General features: G+C 38.7%; 2 protein-coding genes across 8 annotated transcripts in view; one reads left to right on the top strand and one right to left on the bottom strand.

Annotated features, from left to right (window-relative positions):
- ANAPC10 (anaphase promoting complex subunit 10) overlaps window positions 1–18,920 on the bottom strand; it is a 212,183-nt gene extending 193,263 nt beyond the window's left edge. For 3 of the 5 annotated variants that reach the window (XM_082632073.1, XM_082632071.1, XM_082632072.1), the window contains exons 1-2: window positions 13,324–13,407; window positions 11,545–11,671 (exon numbers count right to left, since the gene is read on the bottom strand). In XM_082632073.1, coding sequence (XP_082488199.1) covers window positions 11,545–11,659 — 115 coding nt within the window. In that variant the 5' untranslated portion in view covers window positions 11,660–11,671; window positions 13,324–13,407. Of the gene's footprint in view, window positions 1–11,544; window positions 11,672–13,323; window positions 13,421–14,066 lie in introns of those variants that run through there. The other 2 variants (XM_082632070.1, XM_082632074.1) reach the window with 2 other exon arrangements.
- ABCE1 (ATP binding cassette subfamily E member 1) overlaps window positions 13,524–23,238 on the top strand; it is a 31,460-nt gene continuing 21,745 nt past the window's right edge. For 2 of the 3 annotated variants that reach the window (XM_082632039.1, XM_082632041.1), the window contains exons 1-4: window positions 13,524–13,667; window positions 18,931–19,064; window positions 20,072–20,157; window positions 22,989–23,086. In XM_082632039.1, the coding sequence (XP_082488165.1) occupies window positions 18,962–19,064; window positions 20,072–20,157; window positions 22,989–23,086 (287 nt within the window). In that variant the 5' untranslated portion in view covers window positions 13,524–13,667; window positions 18,931–18,961. The remainder of the gene's footprint in view (window positions 13,668–18,930; window positions 19,065–20,071; window positions 20,158–22,988; window positions 23,087–23,238) is intronic. The other variant, XM_082632040.1, reaches the window with a different exon arrangement.

Raw genomic sequence — 23,238 nt, 5'->3', positions numbered from 1 at the left:
GCTGTTTCTCTGAAACTGTTCCAGTTTTCTTCATCCTACTCCTTTGGAAGGGGCTGTCCTGTGGAAATTGGCTGTAAAAGTCTTTGGCCCGGCTCCTTCTAAAACCAAGCTGTCTTCTTCGAACTGGCTGGGATTAGCCTGCAAGCTGTTTGAATTGAGCAGTTTGTGCTGTAAGCTGTTTGGAAATTGTTCTTTTACTCCAGAGAAAAACTTCTGAGAAATGGGATGCTAGTTATCTAGACACTTTGAGGGTACCCACCCCCTAGGAGGACTCCAGATGATTTTGTTTAAAAGCCAAGGTCCTTCCTCAGGCACATTTCTAACTAAATGGATCAACTTGACCAAAGGCAATTTAGAATAGAAATGGCTATTACAAAGAACTTTTGAAATCCCTAACTTAATTTCCTTAGAACTGAATTGGACTACAATAGCTCAAAAATTTCCAGAACTGAGTGTAATGCTTATTTTGATTGGTATTTTGAAGCTTCTCAACATTATCAGGGGTCTAAAATTGCCTCTCTGCAAAATAAAATTTTAAGATTAACTGAGGCGAACAAATGATTAAAGAAAGATACAATGGCTCCTGGAGCCTCAGGCTCTATCTTCCTTGGCTGTCTTAGGCCCCACCTCAGGCATCGTCTTCTCTCCCTCCCTCAGCTGCTGGGGGCCAGACTCCACCTCTGGCGCCATCTTCCTCCTTCCCTTCTGTGCTGCCTACAGCTCCTCTATTACTTCAATTCCCCCATACTAATTCTCTCACCAACCCTCCCCTTTTCTCTTAAACTTTCCCAACTCCCTTTTCCTCTGAACTTGTCAGAACCTGCCCCTTTAATATTAAGCCTTCTAAGGATCCAGAGGCTAGACCCTTAATTTCTTATTTTCCTGGACCAAAACTGAACTGCAAGCCATATTCAAAATTTTCCCAGAGTAACTAAAGATCCTCACATATTTGCTGAGGAATTTAATACAGTCATTAAAACTTATCAACCTGGTTTCTCTGACTCCTATCAATTAGTTAATAGCTTTTTGGTGACGGCCAGGCCCAGCAACTGAAAACTGCTAATTGGAAAAATCCTGAATGTTCTCTAGAATTACAACTGGGAGACCAGTCCACCAACTTATATCATATGACCAGGCTTGAACAATCGCTAGGCAGCTTCATCGAGCAATTCCTGAGGCTTTTCCAAAGTCTGTTGATTGGAACATAATTCAGACTTGCAGACAAAAGTCTGATGAACCTGTTTATGATTATTACAATCAACTTCTAATTGTTTTTGAAGAAAATTCTGGTCTTCCTTCAGACATTGATTCCACCCAGGTCGTTTTTAACTATGTTTATTAATGGGCTGAAGTGGGACCTTTCCCATCTAATAAAAAGGACCAGGATGGAATGGGAAACTATGTTCACTCCAGATTTAGTTTATCTGGTGAACCAGTTCTCTTGCATTTTAGATGAGTCACCTCAAAGGAAGACCGCCTAAATTCTTAATTTTCAATTCCAGCAAATGAAGACTCCTAAACAGAAGCAAAACCCTCCTAGTTTCTACTATTATTGTGAAGAGTCAGGACATTGGAAAAAACACTGTTACAAATTTAAGCGTTTCAGGTGCCTTCAGCCCTCTAACCAGCCTCTCCAACGTCCTCCCAATTCTCAATGACAGGGCTCTGAGGAACTATACGGCTCTTCCCAAGGCTCTCAGTCAGTTTGGAGAAACATTTCTCCAGACTGGGAAGGAATCTCTTCCAGTCCTGACACTGGAGCCACACTCTACACCCCACTCCTATAAAACAGCCCCTGCCTCAGAGAACTAAAACAATTCAAATAGTGGGAATCTCTAATGATCCTCAAGAGGTTCCTGTCTCTGAACTCATTCCCTTTTGTTTAGGCCCTTTGAGAGTTAGATACTTTTTTTTTTTCCCTCAGTTCCTCCACCCCTGTTCATTTATTAGGTCGAAACTTCTTAGAGAATTATCATGCTGGAATTTCTCCCAAAAGGGGAAAATAATTTTAGAAACTGACGGTAGTCATCAGAATAAACAACCAGGTGAACTAAATGACCCTCTGACATCTTTTATTTGTTCCATCTTTGATGGTAGTAGAGCAGATTCCAGAAACACTGATCATTTGTCCCTATTATCAGCTACCACCCTCCTTATGGGCAAAATCTCCAACTGACGTTAACAAAATTCACAGCACACCTCCCATCAAGATTCAGACAGACCCCTCAAAACCTCTTCCCGGAATTAATCAATACCTTATATGTAAGAAAGTCTTTCAAGCCATAAAGCCCATAATATAAGATTACAAGGCTCAAGGCCTCATTATCCCTTTTACTAGTCCCTGTAACGCTCCCATTTTACTGGTGAGAAAACCTAAGGGTGGACCTACCAGCAATAAGCAACATTGTTATTTATCCCTGGACACCCTGTTGTTCCTAACCCTCATATGTTACTAATGCCCATTGCTACCATGAGTAAATTCTTAACTGTAATTGATTTATGCAGTGCATTCTTCAGTATTCCAGTTGAAGCCCACACGCCCTCACTTGGAAAGAAATACAATTCACCTAGATAGTAATGCCACAGGGTTTTACTGAGTCCTTCTGTTTTCTCACAAATGCTAAAAGCTGACCTGGATGATATAAAATTCCCTAGGGGTTCTACTTTGTGGCAATGTATGTTCTCCTTCTAGAGCTTCCTCACAGGAAAACAGCATCCACCTGCTAAAGATTTCAGCCTTAATGGGACGTAAGATTGCCAAAGAAAAATTGCAGTTGGCCCAAATTCAGGTTTGATATTTAGGGCATCTGATATCAGAACAAGGACTACACCTAGATCCCAATAGATTTCATGGTGTCCTAAGTTTCCCCAAACCCTTAAGTGCCAACTGCAAGGTTTTCTCAGGCTAGTTGGTTATTGCTGAAATTGGACTCCAAATTTCTCTTTCATGGCCAAAGCCTCTATATGTTTTACTTAATGATAACAGCCCTGACCCAATTTTATGAGAAGAACAGGAGGACACAGCCATCAAGGCCTTAAAGGAGAGTTTGATAAACTCACCTGCCTTTGGGCATCCCAATTATCAGATTCCCTTTTTGCTTTTTGTATATGAAAAGGGGAAGAGAATGCCCTTGAGTTACCCAAAAACATGGGGCCCACCATTGACCCATAGGGTATTATAGCCAGCAACTGGACCTTGTGACATAGGGATGCCCCCCTTGCCTTAGAACCAGTACAGCCACTGCCCTTTTAGTTAACGTCACCAAGAAAATCACTGTGGAATCCCCTTTAACCACTTTTGTACCTCATGAAGTAGAAGCTCTCCTGAATTCTCATCACACTCAACATTTCTCAGTCAGCTGCCTTACCTCCTATGAAGGCCTTTGTTAAATGTTCTTCACACAACTCTTTCACACTGTAAAAGCCTGAATCCACCTACTCTTTGCTCCTCAGCAAATTTACCTGGAATCCTATATCATCCAGCCATTCCAGATAACGGAAAACTATCCGGTATTGTTTTTCCTGATTAAAATCATAATAATTTATGCTAATTAAAAAAATAAAGTGTGGGTGTTTCAAAAAATTTAAGCAAAACAGATTTAATTTATATTTTATTTTTGGACTAAGTAGTATATTCATTTTAGATCAAATTCACAAGGTACAAAAAAGAACATGGTGAAGTCTCTCTCCCCCCAGCATCTAGTTGCCTTCTCCAAATATAATCCAAGTTATCAGTATCTTACATACCCTTGCACAGATGTAAGCAAATATATATATATATATATATATATAATTTTTTCCTCTCTACACAAGTGATGGCATATTATACATACTTCTACATTTGCATTTTCTTTTCATTTAACATATCTGAAAGATTAACCCATATCAATAAATTAATAATAATAGCAAACACTGATATCACATTTAATATGTGCCATGCACATTTCTAAGCATTTTATATATATTAAATCATGAAATATTTATTAACTCATATAATAACTCAGTTAACCTAAACATCTTTTAAAAATTCTGTATCAGATCATCTCACTCCCCTGCTTAACACCTCTAGTGATTTCTCTTTGTACTTAAAATCCAAATTCTTTTCCAAGGCCTACCAGAGTTCACATAATCTGACCCATGTCTAATTATATCTCCAAGGTCATCTTCTACCACTTTACCTCCTTCCAACTCTCCAGCCACACTAGCCTTCTTTCTGAGCTTCAAACATGCCAAACTAGTTAGCTTAGAGCCTTTGAACTAGGTGTTCCCTGTGTCAGGAAGCTTCTTCTCTGAAATCTTTGCATAGTGGATTCTTCTTAACATTTACATGTCAGTGCAAATTTCACTTCCCAGGAGAGGCCCTCCTTGATCTATTTGTTATATTGCTGTTTTATTTTCTCCAAAGCACATGTTGCTATTCAACTCAGAAATTCTTTAACTCAATGATCATAACTGTCAGTTATAGCATGAAAAAAAAATAAAAATTTAGTCAGGTTTTTTTTTTTTAAGAAAAATAGAACTTACACCACCCAATTATGCCTCTCAAAATTAACTCATAAAGGCAATGTCTTGGTAGAAGATACGGATCAAGTGGAAAGCATGTTCTAGATATTCACAAAATACAGCCTCATCAAATCCCTTATTTTTGTTGGCTTATAAAATATCACATATAGAGTCAAACATAGAAAATGTACCTATTTCCCCCTAATCTTCTTTCCCAACATGGTATGAATTTGATGCTTATGAAATTAAATGATTCAATTATTACAATAAGACTCTGTTATAATGCCAGCAACCACACAAATCTGACCTTTAGTTTTTCCAGTCTCTTGGGCAGAGATTGACAATTGTGCTGAACTGTGGGATTGTTTTCTGATGTGTATTCAATTAAGCTGAACCTACTAAATACATTCCAACTTTAATCTGAGTGAAATATTGAACCACTATTTCCAAAGATAAAATAATAATTTTGCAAAGCCATCCACCACCAACCATACTGTAGCAGTGAGGTACATCTGTATCTCCCAAAGACTGATACTAACATTTTGAAAGTTTATTAAAATTCTCCCTTATATCAGTGCTCACCTGAATTACTGCATATCTCCTAACTCATTTCCTTACCTCTAATCTTGCCTCACTTCAGTCCATCCTTCACAATTCTCAAATGTGAACAAACACTGTTTCATTCTGCTACTTCAAATTGCTCAATGGCTCATACTCTCTGGACAATAAAGTATGAACTTTTTTTTTCTAATTTTATATTTTTGGCCATGCTGCGCAGCTTGCGGGATCTCAGTTCCCCGACCAGGGACTGAACCCAGGCCACAGCAGTGAAAGCCCAGAATCCTATCCATTAGGCCACCAGGGAACTCCCAGGTATGAACTGTTTAATAAAGGCCCCTATGATCAGGCCTCTTCCTAACTAGCTAGTTTCACCTATGCCACTTCCCTCTGTTCTAGTCTTACTGACTACTCACAATTCTTTGAAAGAACCATGTTTTGCTAAGCTATACACCTTTTCACATACTGTTCCTCTTGCCTTTATGTCCTTCCCCAGTGAAATTCTACCTTGCTCCATCATGCCAGATACGCATCATCTCCATGAAGACTTCCCTGATCCTCTGAAGCAGCGTCAATCAGTTTCTCCTTTGGCCCACTACTGCACAGAGCCCATGCTCAGGGAAGCAGTATGACCTAGTGAAAGCCTGACTGCCTTGAGTCCCAGCATTCCCACTTATTAGGTGATATTTGCCAAACTGCTTAATCTGTCTGTACTACAGTTTCCTCATTTGGAAAATGATAAAAAGTAACAGTAAATACTTCACATGACTTTTGGAGACTTTACTGAGACAGTTATTTTATACATGCAAAGTACTTACAACAGAACCTCGCTTAGTAAGCACGAAATAAAAGTTATAAATTATTACATTGTATAATAATGACTAATTTAAAGATATAATTCCTCCATTAGATCGTGAACTCCTTGACGACAAGGTCTGTGTGTCTTTTTTATTTTTTAATCTCTAACAGTGTTACAGATTTCAGCAACTGTCTGCTGACTTGAACTGAAAAATATCTGACCATAAAGAAGTAAGGTTAAGTAAAGGTTAAACAACTTTCTCATGCTGTTTCGCATTAATAAAGACTATTCAGTCATTCATAACATGCAAAATGATAATCATATAATTATGTTTCACTGATGAACACAAAGCTGAAAATCACAGAAGTAAAATATGTGACACAGCACAATGATGAATTTCATGACTTTCATACCCAACACATTTTTAAGTGATTCCCACCATTCTTCTGGTAGTGTCAACCATTGTTCTCTTTTGCACCTCCAAGATGTCAGAGCAGTGGGGCATCTTCAGGGGACCAGTGACTTCTATGTGTTGTCCTCTGCCAAGCCCCACAGCATAAAAGAATGTGAACTGGCACTGATTCTTACCCTGTTACTGACATCAGTATGGCACTATGCTACTCAGTAAAGCAATAGAAGATACTCAATTTGAGCAAATTCACAGAAATATTTGGTGCTATAAAGAATATTAGAGGGCTTCCCTGGTGGCACAGTGGTTAGGAATCCAGCTACCAATGCAGTGGACACAGCCTCAAGCCCTGGTCTGGGAGGATCCCACATGCCGCGGAGAAACTAAGCCCATGCGCCACAATTACTAAGCCTGCGCGCTAGAGCCCGTGTGCCACAACTACTAAGCCCGCGTGCCACAGCTACTGAAGCCTGTGCACCTAGAGTCTGTGCTCCGCAACAAGAGAAGCCACCGCAAGGAGAAGCCCACACACCGCAAGGAGGAGTAACCCCCACTCGCCACAACTAGAGAAAGCCTGCGTGCAGCAACGAAGACACAGCACAGCCAAAAATTAAAAAAAAAAATTTTAATTAAAAAATAATAAAAAAAAGAATATTAGAAACTTCTGAAGCAGTCTAGTATACATGAAGCTAGAAAAAGGCACCATCCTCACTCAAGCAACAAGAAAAGGCTAGATAAACTACAAACTCATAATTTTTCTTGAAAACATGGGTGCTTAAAATCACGCAGCAACAAAATATCCTGAAATCCAAGAAGGGTCAGCTCCCAGGTTAGGAGAGAAAGGATGGGCAGCCTGTCCCAACTGTGGTAGAGCATGGAAGGAAGGATCAGCGACCAGATAAACACAGAAGAAGAAATCAGGTAGAATTTCAACAAATTGCTAAAGGCTAAGCATGGGCTATCATAAAAGTATAGCAACCCTGGGAGTCGCAAACACAAGGTGAACTCAGTCTGACTCTCAGACTTTTTTCTAAGGGCCTCACTGTACACATTAGAGGACATTTTTTGGGGAAAGCAAGAGATTGGAAAGCCTACGTCAGTGGTACATGCCTGGAGGAGGGGACTGACTACCACTGCAGGAAAAGCAAAAACCCCAACCGCACAGACCCATCCTTGCTGGGAGAAAAGTAAAAGAAAAAATGCTCTATACTTGGGGAAGAAGCAGAAAACACTCCTTCCTCTGGGGACGGGGCAGAAAACTCTCTCCTAGGAAAGTCCAGAGTTTCACTATCATAGGTAGGAGGGACCAAAATGCTGAGAAAGTCCCAACGTGGAGGTCAGACATGCAAGGGCTGTCTAGGATTGAAGCTAGAGCAGGAAAACAGAGAAGAAGTCCTGCCTCTGATCCCCTGCACTGAGTTACAACCATCGCATTTTACTGCTGGAGGCCGGGCAAGAGGGTGGAGAGAGACACCCTCTGAAGCACAGGGATACAGAGATAACTGAAAATGATCGTGGAGGAGGAACACTAAGAAAACTCCTCTGGCACAACAGCCCCGCCATAAGTACTGGGCATCTTTAGAGGAATTTGAAGCCTGTGATATTGAAAGTAACCATAATAAAACAAACAAACAAACTCAAACCCAGCTCAATTCCTAACTAACTCAACCCCCACTATAAAAGGCTGACAGAGGAAAACAGGTATCCATTTCAAAGTATAAATACCATTTTTCTCAGTATCTACTAATCTATATGTGATGTTTGGCATTCAGTAAACATTTATGACACACAAACAAGCAAGAGAAACAAATAGTATCAAAAGATAAAGCAATCACTAGAAATAGATTCAGAGATGAACCAGATGTTGAAACTCACAAATGGGGACTTTAAATAGCTATGATTAATATGTTAAAGAATCTAGGGGAAAAGGTAGATGAAATGCAGGAAAAGACAGGGAATTTCAACATAGGAGAAAACTCCTTTAAGATTCAAATGAAAAAGCCATAATAAAAAAACACCATATCAGAGATGAAAGATTCCTTAGACAGAATCATTAGTAGACTCAATAATGCCAAAGAAAGAAGTCATAGACTTGAAGCCAGGCCAATTAAAAAACCCCAAAGCAAAACACAAAGAGAAAAAAAAAAAAGAAAAAACAAAAAATAGAGCACCTAAAAGCAAGGGGATAAATACCAAATGGTCTAGCAAATTAAATGGTCTAGCATATGTATAATTGGATTCCCAGAAGGATGAGGATGGGGCAAAAGAAATACTTGAAGAAATAATGGCCATGAATTTTCATAAAGTAATGAAAGACATTAAACCAGAAGATCCAAGAATCTCAGTGGATCTCAAGCAGGATTAAACACACACACACGCATACATGTGGACACATAATGTTTATATTGCTGAAAATTAACGATAAAATCTTAAAGCCAGCCAGGAAAAAAGCCACATTAACTACAGCAGACTTTTCTTCAGAAACTATGCAAGCCAGAAGATACAGAATGACATTTTTACAGTAGTAAAAGGAGAAACCTGCTAACCTAGAATTTCATGCAGGGAACATATATCACGGTAATAAAAGCAAAATGAAAATTTTTTCAAGCAAACAGCGCTAGCAGACCTGCAATACAAAAAATGTAAAGAAAGTTCTTCAGGCAGGAGGAATATGATACCAGACAGAAACCTGGATCTATTCAAAGAAATAAAAAGCTCCCCAAATTGAAAAAGTTAAAGTAAGCATAAAGTTTGTTTTTTAATCACTCCAAAATATAACTGACCTTTTAAAACAAAAATAGCAACAATATATTCTGGGGGTTTAAAATATGCAAAAATAAAATACATAACAAAAATGGCATAAAGCATGGGCATAAATTGGAAGTATACTGAAGGATTTGTATACCATATCTATAGTAGTATATTACTTGAAGGTAAACTGTGACAATTAAAGATGTACAGTGTAATCCTTAGGGCAATCCCTCAAAAATTTCAAAAAGGATGTATAACTAATGAGTCAATAGTGGAGATAAAACAGAATCATAAAAAATACTGAATTTATCCAAAATCAGGTTAAAAAAACAGGGAATAAATGGACAAAACCCCCCAAATTCCAAGGTAGTAGTTTTAAATCTAATTACATCAGTAGGTACATTAGGTGTAAATGGTCTAAACACTCTCAATTATAAGATAAAGAATGTCAGACTGGATTTTAAACAGCAAGACCCAATAATATGCTCTCTATAAGAAATCCACTTCAAATAAAAAGATATATACAGTTTAAAAGTAAAAGGAAGAACTTCTAGTTTCCGATGTGACATGTAAAGAGCTTGGACAATGTCACTCTCATCCTCACAACAACAACAAAAATGCTGAACTAACTGAAAACCAATAATTTTTCTTAGGTCCCAAAGAGGTCACAGGGCAAACCACCACCCAAAAAACCAAAGAGAACAGAAAACAGAGAATCACATCTTACCAGGGGCAGAAACCACCACTAGAGTTAGCAACTGGTAGGAAAACTTAAAGAGTAATTGAGTAATTGTTAATTCACTAATTGCTAGAAACTGAGTACAGACTACCTTGAGAGATTAAAAGCTCCTGGAAGCCCAGCCTTAGAGAGGACTCCACATTTTCATGAACTTTACCTCTAGGAGCCCCACCAGGTTCTCTTCAGGGTAAAGATCAGAGAAAATTAGGAGGGGGCAGAAGACGGACTACAAAGGGACATGAGGAAATTTCTTTGAAGGATAGAAATATTCTATATTTGTGATGTGTTTGTTAAAATTCATAGAACTATGGGACTTCCTTGGCAGTTCGGTGGTTAAGACTCCGTACTTCCACTGCAGGGGGCTTGGGTTCGATCCCTGGTCAGGGAACTAAGATCCCACATGCCACGTGGTGCGGCCAAAATAATAAATAAATTAACTAATTTTTTTTTTTTTTTTTTTTTTTTTTTTGCAGTACACGGGCCTCTCACTGCTGTGGCCTCTCCCATTGCGGAGCACAGGCTCCAGACGCGCAGGCTCAGCGGCCATGGCTCACGGGCCCAGCCGCTCTGCGGCATGTGGTATCTTCCCGGACCGGGGCACGAACCCGTGTCCCCTGCATTGGCAGGCAGACTCTCAACCACTGCACCACCAGGGAAGCCCTAATTAATTAATTTTTAAAAATTAAAAACAAAAAAATTCATAGAACTATAAATACAAAAAGGGTGAGTTTTTCTGTATATCCCCAGCTACTCATAAAAAGAGAGAGAAAAGAATCTTAAGGGGAAACAGAAGAGGCTTGAGTGGGAAGACACTACAGGAGACAACGTGTAAATAGTAGAAGTTTCTGAGGGAAAAGTGACTACAAAATCAATAACATTATCATTAACGTTCCTCAAGCTAGAAAACTTTCTCTGAGCTTGATTCTACAGATTGAAAATACCCATCAAATTATAGGTTAGACAGATGAGAAAAGGTACACATGTATCCTGGCACATCCTGGCAAAAGTCTTGAAGTCTAAGAATAAACAGAAAAAGCTTAAATGCTGCCAGAAAGAAAGAACAAGTTACTTAGAAAGTAAGAGAGATGGGCATAGCCTTCTTAGTTGCAACATGACACAAAAGAAAATGGTAAAACAGGATCCACAAATTTTTGAGAGAAAAGGACTGCCACCCAAGAGTTCTATCCCAACCAAGAGTAAAATAAAGTTATTTGGGGATATGTAATCACTCAAAAAATGTATCAACCATTTATCCTATCCAGAGAAATAGCAAAAAAAAAAATGCTAACCAAATAACTGAATGATACCAGAGAGAGGGTAAAAAGAGAATTTATGAGGGACTTTCCTGGTGGTCCAGTGGGTAAGACTCCACAGTCCCAGTGCAGGGGGCCCAGGTTCGATCCCTGGTCAGGGAACTAGATGCTACATGCATGCTGTAACTAAGAGTCCGCATATTGCAACTAAGGCTGCATGCCACAACTAAAGATCCCGAGTGCCACAGCAACTGTGCCACTGTACTGCAACTAAGACCCGGCGCAGCCTAAATAAATAAATAAATATTTTTTTAGAAAAAAAGAGGGAGAGACCTTATGAGACATGTGCAGTTAAACTGAAGCAGATAGTAGTAAAGCAATTGAGAAGATACATAACAAATGAAAATCCAGTTAGATTTATTTTAGAATTAAAATAAAGCATCTTAACAGAAAGAATATTAAAGTTAGTCCAGTGCACAAGACAACTTTCAGCAGTTATTATGAACAGCATTTTTGTTTTGTTTTGTTTTACCTGGTTTGCAAGATGAGAGTGACCAAACAGCTTGTGACCCAATTTCCCGTACTGTTCCAGTCCTTTCCAACTGCTTAGGGTCAGCACCAGGAGGTGTCTTGTTTGGTGTGGTCATTTTAAAAATATTCTATGTAGAAAAAAAAAGAATATCCACATTATACCCAGACCTGAGCATCTTTCTACAAAACGTAAAAGTAAAAATTTAATAGCCAAATCGATCACCAATATACCCTGGATATTAATCATCTACTTCTCGAAAGCAGTTGACATAATCACTGTAATTAAAAACTCTTGGGAATTCAGTTTTTGTTTCTAAAATATAACATATTATAACTTACAAGTTGTGCAAAGCAGCAAACTATAGTAGTCAAAGAGCACAGGATCAGGGTGTCAACTTCAGCCTTGCCTTTAACTAGCCTAGACTTTCGGCAGGTCTGGGCTTTATTTCATTTCCTGTCAAATGAATTGATTTGATCTATACTCCTATAATGCTATGCAGTTGTATACCTCTATGAGTAAAAATTCCAATCCAAATGAAGTTTTTCCCTAGAAAAGTCAGACTGAAATACTCTTATTCCAGGAATATGTAAATATTAGTCTACATTTTAAATAATTCGTTAAGTGATGCAGAGAAAAATCACATCTTCTCATTAGTTGTCAAAAGCTCCATTTAGGGGCTTCCCTGGTGGCGCAGTGGTTCAGAGTCCGCCTGCCGATGCAGGGGACACGGGTTCGTGCCCCGGTCCGGGAAGATCCCACATGCCGCGGAGCGGCTGGGCCCGTGAGCCATGGCCGCTGAGCCTGCGCGTCTGGAGCCTGTGCTCCGCAACGGGAGAGGCCACAACAGTGAGAGGCCCGTGTACCGCAAAAAAAAAAAAAAAAAAAAAAAAGCTCCATTTATATGTGCTCTTACCATAGTACATAAAGTCAGAAAAATGCCTTTAAGGTCTAGAAGTGAATAACTGGCCTATTCTAAACCACAAGTTTACTTCATCTTTCACATCTTTTGTTAATCTTGGTAGGCATATCCAAACGTGGAAAAAAAAATAGTGGATTGTGAACAACATGTAAAACTGCTTCGGTAGTGCAAAGTTACAGCTATTGAACATCGTTATACGTAAATGCTGTTATAAACCTGTGCCAAAAGGTCTGTATACCATCTCCTTGACACCTCCTGTCAGATCTCAGTTGTTCCCCAATCTTCACACAAGCAGTTGATACTCTTCAAATAATAGTAGACACTGGACTGCAAACTTTGGAAAGGCCTGAGGTTTAAACGCTCCATTAGCAATTTACTGAATGAATAAATGGATGAATGAATAGCTTCAATCGTAAAGTATTTGCCACCTGCAAGTTAAGTAAGGTCTGGGATGAGACGATTAAATCTGTGGCCACATTGCCAAATGACCAAAAATGTCAAATTGTCCCCAAAAATGGCCCATCTCTATTACTGGAGCAGAATTCAACCGCCGAACTTGGTACTGGACGCCACCAAGTGGATAAAGCACGGAACTCGGAGCAGAACGGGCTCGTGGCCGCACCGTTCAGGAGCTGAAGCCAAGGAGAGAACGCCACCACGAGCAGTGTCTGGACCAGACTCTGTGGGTTATGCTTGACACCTCTGCCCGAAGTGCGAGAATAGGCAGCGGCTAAGGATCCATTCCTGACCCACCAGCTTTGAGGAAATCGGGAGCGTAAAAGGAGATTGACATTGGGGAAGAGAACCCGTCTGATTAAGCTAGAACCATTCGCCACTTCGGGGAAAGCCCACGCACTTACAGCTCGCAGACCCGGTTTGCCGCCACTCAGGTTTTCAGGAACCGCTGCAGTTCCGCGCCACTCCCACTCAGCTTCCCAGGCCCGCCTCGCTTCCCCAACAACGTCAATTGGGGTCGCAGCACAATGACGTCAGTCCCCGCCGTCTCGCCCTCCCTCCCTCCAGGGCTCCACCCAGCGCGCCCTGTCGCGCACGCGCACTACGTCCCTGTGGCATGCGTGAGGCGGCGGCTGGGCACCGCCATTTTGGCCGGAGGCCGTAGGAACACGTTGTGTGGCTGAGAAGTGCAAGCAGGAACTGATTTGGCCTCTGCGTTCCCCTCCGCAAGGGGAATCTGTTTCTCCAGGTACGTGAATAGCCTGGAAGGGTTTGGCCTTTAGCTGTAGTCTGCCACGGTCTACACACCGTAGGGACGTTCTCCCAGAGCCTTTGGTTAGGCCTCAGGTGGCGGCGGTGGAGACGGCAGCGGCGCGTGGCAGCCGGCTTGGGCGAGACAGCTGGAACCGCCGGAGCGCGGGCGCCGCCGAGAGCTGGGGACGCCTCGCGCTTCCCTCCAGCTGACTCGGCTCTCTGCCGCTGCGGCCCGCCACCCCCGCCAGGGGACACGAAGATGGTCTTAGCTGCCATCCCCTCAGCGGTCCAGCCTCCACTCCCCCCTTTCCCTCGCTCCTGCCCTAGGGCTGAATCTTACAGCCGCCTTCAGACCGTAGAGCGTCCCCTACTACCCCCACTCTTCCCCTGGCACCTTTGCAAACCTTTTCTTCCACCGTTTGGGGATTGTGGAATGAGTGAATTATCTTTGCCGCCATGAAGTCGAACCCTGCTTGTCCACTCCCCGTCTGTAGACATGATGGCCAGACGTCACTGTGCTCACAGCAGCGTGTCCTCTGCTGTAACCAGGGTTAGCTCAAATAATCTCCCAGGTGAACATCTTTAACATTTTGGATGCGCTTTTATAGCACTTTCCCCCTTGGTGACTTCCCCGTCTTCTCCTTTATCATATCTTAAAGTCCTTGAGATCAGGTCTTTATTGAAAGGCCCTTTATTTTCCCTTCAGTGGTTCGTGCATTGTAGGCACGGCGGCTAAAGCCGATTCCCACATCCCAGAAATGACGCAAGCCCGGTTTCTCATTTTTTACGGTAAAATCTTAAGAGTGAGAAGTAGCCTTAAGAACAGTGTGTTGTTTTGCTTGAGGGGTTTTCGCCTTCTCTTCCACAGGACTGCTTACTAGGCATTTATGACAGTGGTATGTGTGTCGCAGTCCTCGGTACCTTTGTCCGTGATACTGAGTATATTCATTCTATACCATTTGCTTGACGATAATGCTTTGTCAGTGTTAATCAAGGGCTCTTATCTGTATCTGAACCAAAGAGGGTTGTTTTTGTTTTAGTGAAAAGCCTTGTTCTCCCCTATAAACATTTTTTTAGGAAGAATATTTAATATAATTGCTGGGGTGGGGTAAGGAGAAAGCAGGTATTAATTTAGTGTCCCTTTTAATCGTCTTCAATTTAAGACTCTGAAGTCAGAGTTGTGCACCACTCCCAACTTACATGTTTTATAAAATTAATGACCTGCAATAGCATAGGTTAGAATATCTCACATGACATAAGCATCATTCGTTAACAGCAACCTTTCAAATGTTTTCACAGGGTGTTAAAATAATTTTGGTCTTAGACTGCAGATGGTTTCCATATCTCACTTCCTTTTTTCCTCTCAGCTGGAATAATGACAGTGAAGGTCATTGAGTACCTATTTTTTAAATAAGTTTTTATATCTATATATCTGTTTATTTATTTATGGCTGAGTTGGGTCTTCGTTACTGCGCGGGCTTTCTCTAGTTGCTGCGAGCAGGGGCTACTCTTCGTTGTGGTGCGCGGGCTTCTCATTGTGGTGGCTTCCCTTGTTGCGGAGCACGGGCTGTAGGCACGCGGGCTTGAGTAGTTGCAGCATGCAGGCTCAGTAGTTGTGGCTCGCTGGCTTAGTTGCTCCACAACATGTGCGATCTTCCTGCACCAGAGATGGAACCCGTGTCCCCTGCATTGGCAGGGGAATTCTTAACCACTGCGCCAGCAGGGAAGTCCCTTGAGTACCTATTTTGAGCACAGTTTTCAGATTTGAAATATCTTCAAGGAGTCAGTTACTACAGTCTTCCCCTCCAAGCTTTCATGTGCTATGTCTTTCTCATTGAAAAAAAAAGGAGGGGCTCTTTCTTCCCAATTCTTGAAACTAACATAGAAATTTAATTAATAATAGTGTTTACACTGTTAATTAACAGTTCTACAAAGAATCTGTATTCATTTTTCTTAAATGCATTATAATTTATCACTTTTTAATATAAATCAGCTTATTAACCATCTCTGGTAGGTTTTTATTTTATAAAAATCACCTTTTACAGTCATTTGGTTTTTTAAATGGTTTGAAATAGTAGGTGAAACATTTTAGTAGTTTGGCAGAAATAAACTTTAACGTAAGCAGTTTCATTGATAAATCAATGAAGATTTATCCCCTGTAGGGGAATTCATCATGCTTATTCACCATAATTAATATGGTGTCCAGTTTTATTTTAATAGCTAACTAAAGAATCTTCAGTTTCTAGGGAGTTGTCACTTCCAGAATGATAGCTTTTTTGTAGCAGTTCAAAAGTCATTTATTTTCTTCTTATTCTAATCTTTAGGAGGCCTGCCTGGACCAGTTTCTAAAGGTTATAAAGGGGTAAAGTGAGCCTCTCAGTGTAACTGTTTATTACATAAAATTTTAGTCACCTTTTGGGTGATTTTTTTTTCCAATAATATACTTTAGTGGATAACTGTCACTGTAAAATATTGGTAACTTGCAAGACTCCTGAAGTTGTTACAACCTACAGGAAAGTGATTTACTATGTCTAAATTCATTTTCTCATTTCATTCAACAGAAATGTTTGAGCTCCTACTATGTGGTAGGCACTGGTCCAGCCACTGGGATAAACAGACAGACAAAAATTCCTGCACTCATGATGGAGTACATTCTGCTTGGAGAGGGAAAAATATTGTCTGTGTGTGTAGAGAGAGAATATATAAATGCATATATATACATACACACAGTAAACGTGTACGTATACCATATATGCACACATATATGAAATATATACTATGTTATATAGTAGAAAGAGCTAAGGAGAAGAATAAAACAAGAGAGTTTTATATTTTTTGGTAATATAGCTGGAGTAGTCTCACTGAGAATAAATATTAAAGACTTGAAGGAGTGAGCCATGTGACTCACTAGGGGAAATAACATTATAGGCAGAGGGAGCAGAAAGTGCCAAGACCCTGAAGCAAAGATTGACAACCATTTGCTTTAGCCATTTGAAAAACAGTGATAACCTGACAAGTTGTTTTGATAGAATGATGGGCACTAACGGCTGGAATGGATTCCAGAGAAAATACCTAGAAAGAAATTTGAAACACTGACTAGGCAACTCTTTTACGTAGTCTCGCTATAAAAGGAAGGAGAAATGAAGCAACGGAGGAAGATGGGGTCAGATAATGTAGTGTTTGAATGCTGATGGGAATAAGCCAGTGGAAAGAATAGTTGATGATGTGAAAGACAGGAGAGAGAATTGTTGGAACATTCTCCTTAGCAGATATCTTTTAGTTTGCAAAGGGACTTAGCTATGGAAGTACATATAGTATGGTTGCTGGTTGGCATAGTTTCACTTGAGATGATACTAGTCAGCATGGCTTTGTTTTTTCTCTTCCCATTTTCTGCTGCATGTGTGCAGGTGAAGAGTTGTGCTTAACCAGGATTATAGATAAGGGTGTAAGTGATTGACAACGGAATTTTAGGTGGGTACAGAGATACAAAGATACAGAAAGCTGAAGGACAGTGGAAATGTGGTAAAATTGAGAGATTGTGTTAGGTCTGAGGAATGGGGGAGTTCAAGGGGTTGTTGGATTGTTGTGTATGAGAGAGGTGAACTGAAAAGATAGGGATGGTGGCTGGAGAATGGGGTATTTGAAAGGTAGGTTATGGAAAAAATGCAGTTATTTGTAATGACAAGGTGAAGGATTTGACCAAAGGAATGAGTGGCTACGGTAGGGTGAAAGACAAGATCACTAGAGGAGAGAGGTTAATGAACCGAGAGGACAGGCTGTTAATAGAAGGATCATCTATGAACATATTGAAATCACCAAGAGTTATGACAAGAGTTGTTAGAGTGAACATTAGCTAAGGGCTGAAATTTCAAAGAATGGGAGGGTGTGATCTGATGGTTGGTAAATGACTAAAGCGGGTGGATGACCTAAGAGGCAGAAGTGGCTGTTTTTAGTGAGAAGGAGAGAGAATCGTCTGGGAGCGGTACTGAGGAGCAAGATCTTTTATTCCCCTCCAAACCTAATGATATTGAGGGGTTATGGGAAGGACTGGAGAGTTCTATAAGAGGAAGCAGTCTGTCAAGAAAAATCTAGATAGAGGATCACAGTCATTGATAGAAAAAGCCAACAGAATGTCTTTGTTGGTCAGTAATCTTTTGGCTTCAGGTTCTTCCATTACATATTGGAATAAACTGGAGTAGTAAGGCACTTTTTCGAATTACTTACTTTAATCACATTCTAAGAAAATTACTGTATATCACTAAGCCCAATATTATAAAAGATTAAGCTAACTTTGACCTCAACTACATAATTGATGGCACTGTTAAATATCAAGACTTTTAAAAAGCTCCAAAAGTGAGTATATACATATAGTTACTTGGTCTCCTTTTCATTTCAGTGCTGTTAACATAAAATTCGTCATGGCCATATTGTAAATTCCCAGGTAAAGCAGTTTTTACTTCTTCCAGTTGACCAACATGATGGTTACACCCTTAATAATTGTTTGCCATTTCCATCAGTAGTGCATTGTAGTCAGATGGCTAAGCCATGAAGTGATGCTTAGTTTGAGGGAGGAAGTAAACACCTTTATCATATGTATGTTTTGATGTCAAGTTTTCCTATTCTGTTTCATTGGTCTGTGTTCATACACTGGTATCAGCATCAATTTCTGAGGCCTTATATCATTTTTTTCATATGTCAAGTGTAGGTTCCCTCTTCCCCCTTGCTCTTTTCCATTTTCCTGGCTATTACTACTTTTCTTTTTGTATAAGAGCTTTAGATTTGATTTGTCTGATTCAGCTTTTTTTTTCTCCTTGAGATTGGATTAAATATATAAATTCAGGGAAGGTTGAAATCTCTGATATTGACTATTCTTTATTGTGAAAACTGAGACAGCATGTCATTCTACTTGTTCAGGTCTTTTGTGACTTTCAGTGGTATTTTGAAAGTTTCCACGCATGTGTATATATATCTTGTTAAGTTGATCCCTAGATCTTTTTTTTTTTCTGACTGTTGAAAGTGGTATTTTTTCCTTCTTTATATAAATCTTCTGATGAATGGAATATATGTAAAATTTTGTTTTTCCAACCTTACCAAACTATTTTATTGCTTTTACTAGTTTTTTTTAACTAGTTCCAGGTATTAATATCTGAATATAGTGATAACTTATTTCCTCCTGTCTAACTTTTTATGCCTGTGACTTATTTCTCTTAACTAATTGCATTGACTGTGCCATAATTTTGTTAATTTTTCTTTAATAGAGGAACTGGATATTCTTACTTCCTTAGAATTATGGCGGATAAATTAACAAGAATTGCTATTGTCAACCATGACAAATGTAAACCTAAGAAGTGTCGGCAGGAGTGCAAAAAGAGTTGCCCTGTGGTTCGAATGGGTAAGCTGTTCTGTGGATCATTTAAGGATAAGAGAAGGTTTTAAAAGGAATACACTGTCTTCATGGTTCTCCAGGCTTTAGTATATACTTTTCTCCCCCGTTGGTTTCTTTAAAATGTAAAAATAAGACCAGATTTTGTCTAAATTTCTTTTAATGCTTTGTGACTAAATGATCCTGTTTAAGTTCATTGAATACAAAATCAAACCAGAGTTCAAATTACTGAGATTCTTATTTACTGTCCTACAAAATCCTATGGTTACTTTAAGTCATGAAGAAAGGACTGCCAAGATGTTTGTATTGGTATTTGATAGTATTCTCCTTAAAAAAAAAAAAAAAGCTTAATATGAATGACTATTCATGAGGTTTTGCTATATTTTCAAGATTAAATAAATTTACGACCATTCAGAATTGATGAATTGTTGGTAGTCTTTAAGGGCTAAACTAAATAATTTTTACTTTAAATATACTAGTGATGCATAAGCTTACTAAATCTTAAAAGGAAATTTAGATGTCATGTGTTACAATCTACCGTGCTATTCAGAAATTCCATTATTAATATCCCTAATGCCAGGTTTAATTTTGTTTGTGTATTAGATGTCCACATACCTTTGGGGAGCTTCCCTGATTTAGCTAACGTATTTCATTCCCTTATCTGGTGTACATTACCATTTTCAAGGCGTATTTTATGGATTATATATTCAGTCAGTCAGCTTAAAAGTAAAGCTGTTTTAGGATCTGCCGTATTTTTATTAGCATATTTTCTTCCCATAGTAGATTAAACAAATAAGCATATTAGAGTCATCTCTGCCTTGCCTGACAAGAGTATTCATATAAGTAGTTAAGTTCAGTAATCTACCCAAAGCACTGATTTATATTTCTTTCTGTGCCCTTTGTTTTTGAAAACTTGATTCTATATGGAAATTTGGAACCAGAATTGCCGAAATAACAGTGTTCAGAAAATTAGAACATCAGGAGAAATGACTTAATTCTATCTTTTCCTTTGCCAGGAAAATTATGCATAGAGGTTGTCCCCCAGAGCAAAATAGCATGGATTTCTGAAACTCTTTGTATTGGTTGTGGTATTTGTATTAAAGTAAGTGATATTTTATTTATTGGATCAAATTTGTAACCTAAAAATGAAATCTAAAAATTCTAAATACATTATAACTATTTTTAAAGAGCCAAATATAAAACATTGAATAAAGAATACAAATTCAGAAAAATAGTGTTCTTATATCAATATTATTATTGCTTTTTCAATTAATTAACCACCCCACTTAACAGTTACCCTTAAAAAATAATAATAAAATAAAAGTTATCTTTGCTGTATGCAACTTCGTAAAGCCATTTCCAACCAAAATTAATTTTTTTTCACCCTTTTATGAGAAGGACATTCTCCAAGTCTTTACCAGAACTTTTTTGAAATATAAATACAAAAAATGTGAGTCATATTACATACATTTTTTTCAAGTCTGTGTTTAATTTTATTTTTTTCATTTATTTATTTCATTTATTTATTTGGCTGTGCCGTGTCTTAGTTGCAGCTCGAGGGCTCCTCAGCTGCGGCTCGAGGGCTCCTTAGTTGTGGCATGCAAACTCTTAGTTGTGGCATGCATGTGGGGTCCGGTTCCCTGGCCAGGGAACAAACCTGGGCCTCCTGCCTTGGGAGCGCAGAGTCTTAACCACTGCGCCACCAGGGAAGTCCCTGTGTTTAATTTTAAATTCACACTTTTAAATAAAAATGGACACAGCCAAAAATTTTTTTAATTTAAACTAATCCTTAAGTACTGCTTTTGCTGTGTTATACATTCTTCTATTGTTGGATTTATCCCAATAGTGTAATTTTTCAAAATACCTCAGTTTTTGTTATATTGAATGGTTTGAATAGGGCATTTTACTAAAGAATGGTGGATTTCCAACTTTAGTTCATAAAAGATACTTAGGAGCCAGTGTATAAAGTTCTCAAATTAGTTATTTTTATTTACAGATAATATATTTTAGAAAGGAGATTTCCCAAAATATGGATACCACCTGTTATTTTTTCTAATAAGGTTCGTGTATTTTACATTGGTTTCTTTTTTTTTTTTTTTTTTAAGAAAGAAATAGTTTTATTTGAGCCAACCTGAGGACTATAACCCAGGATACAGTCTTTCAGAAAGCTCTGAGGACTGTTCCACCTGTTAGAGGTCAAAGCACAGTCATATAAGTTTTTGAGACAAACGATATACATCAAAGGGCTATACGTCAAAGTAATATATTGACAGTTTACATAGTCCAAAAAGGTGAGTAGTGATCATTGTGATCCCTTATAAGATTAAGGAAGGAATGTTATCACCTAAGGAGTTACTGTAACAGGGAAGAACAAAATCTGAGTCCATGTTGGATCTGTTTCTTTTTTTTTCTTCTTTTTTTTTTTTATTAGTCTCTGCTTTACAACAAAGTGAATCAGTCATACATATACATCTGTTCCCACATCCCCTCCCTCCTGCGTCTCCCTCCCTCCCTACATTGGTTTCTGAATCCTCCGTTAAGTATCCAGAAGTACCAAGCTTGGTACCTGAAAGCGTTTTTTCTTGTTTTGAAAATATAAACAGGAGATATTTCTTCCAGCAGATACTTACTAATCTTTTATTATTTGCCTGCCAGTGTTTTGGGTGGTGGAAATCTTATTTTGAACAATATATTCGATTTTATTTTCTTTCCTCACTGCTATAGAAAAATGAGATTCCAGAATTTGGGGTATGCACTTCAGTGGCTGAAAAGAAACTGATGTGATGAATTGTTTGGGGGAGGGGTGGGTTGTGTATACCCCCTGAACACAAGATACTTGTAATGCACCACATATATGAGCAATGTGGCTATTTTTTTCTTTGTAGATTATGAGAAGTTTAAATTACTTGCAGCCTGTAAGCATTTTATGTACATTGATGGAGTAATAGAGGATTTTGTAAATGGAGGTAATTCCATTTGCAAAAAAAATCTCGTGTAAAGAATTAATAATTTTTGTTAAAGGTTGGTGATTATTTTGCTAGAAAACAAACAAGAGTTTTGTTTTTTAAACCTCTATGTTCTTGTAACTTAGGAAATGGGAACTCCCTGAAATCTATGTATACAGAGACTTGAATTAGTCCCCTGAGCTCATTGAACAGTTCTGCCAAACAGATTTCTAATCTGAGGTTATACTCTTTGGTTGTACCTCTATAGTTGTCTGTACTTCTGAGAAATTTTTCTAGCCACGTTACCACTCTTAAATCACCTTCCAATTCTTGCCATTCTTGTTCCTTGGGCCTTTATCTGATTGATAGTCACTTACTATTTGAATAAGTTTTTCAATGAGGTTGTTTTTTTTTTTAATTGAATTTTCTGAAGTGGAACATGAAGTATCTTTTTCGTGTGGGATGGTTACAAATCACAATGGAAAGACGTTAGTCCTTGCTCTGTGCAAATACTATGCTAGCTGTTGTTGGGACATAAATAGACCAAGAAAGGTACAATCCATGACCTTAAAGGACTTTACAAGGTAGAAAATGAAGCATACGGAGACAGGAAGAAGGAGATAAAGGGAAGGCATTTCTCATTGACTGAATATGGAACTGTATGCTCAATAACTGTGTTTTATCTTGCTCTTAACCTTCTCATAGAAAAGCCTCCAGTTCTGTAAGGTTTTTCGGTAAGTATTAAACACATTAAATGTCCAGGATTATACCAGTCACTAGGGGGAATACAGAATTATTAGATATGATTCTTGCCTTCAAGGAACTTAACATTTTTAAGCAAAGGATAGGAAATGAAACAATACTTTACGTCTGTGTGAAACTCCCACTTTTGGAAGATAAATTATAAAAATTTCTTCATCTGTTCATTTTAGTCATGCCTATATTTCTAAAAATTAACAGAAAACTAATTGTTTACTTTAAATAACAGAAGTGCCCCTTTGGCGCCTTATCAATTGTCAATTTACCAAGCAACTTGGAAAAAGAAACAACACATCGATATTGTGCCAACGCCTTCAAGCTTCACAGGTATATTTCCAAGTCAACATTCTTCTTTACTTCAGTCAAGAGTAAATCCATATGGAGTTTTCAGAGAAATAACAAAACTGGAAAAAAAGTGGTATTAACTTTTACATCCACTAAAGCAAAATATAGTATTATAACATCATGCAGAATCATAT

This window comes from Mesoplodon mirus (assembly GCF_964341445.2).
Source record: "Mesoplodon mirus genome assembly, chromosome: 2".
NCBI classification, from domain to species: Eukaryota; Metazoa; Chordata; class Mammalia; order Artiodactyla; family Ziphiidae; genus Mesoplodon; species Mesoplodon mirus.
This window is presented reverse-complemented; position numbering and strand designations above follow the sequence as displayed.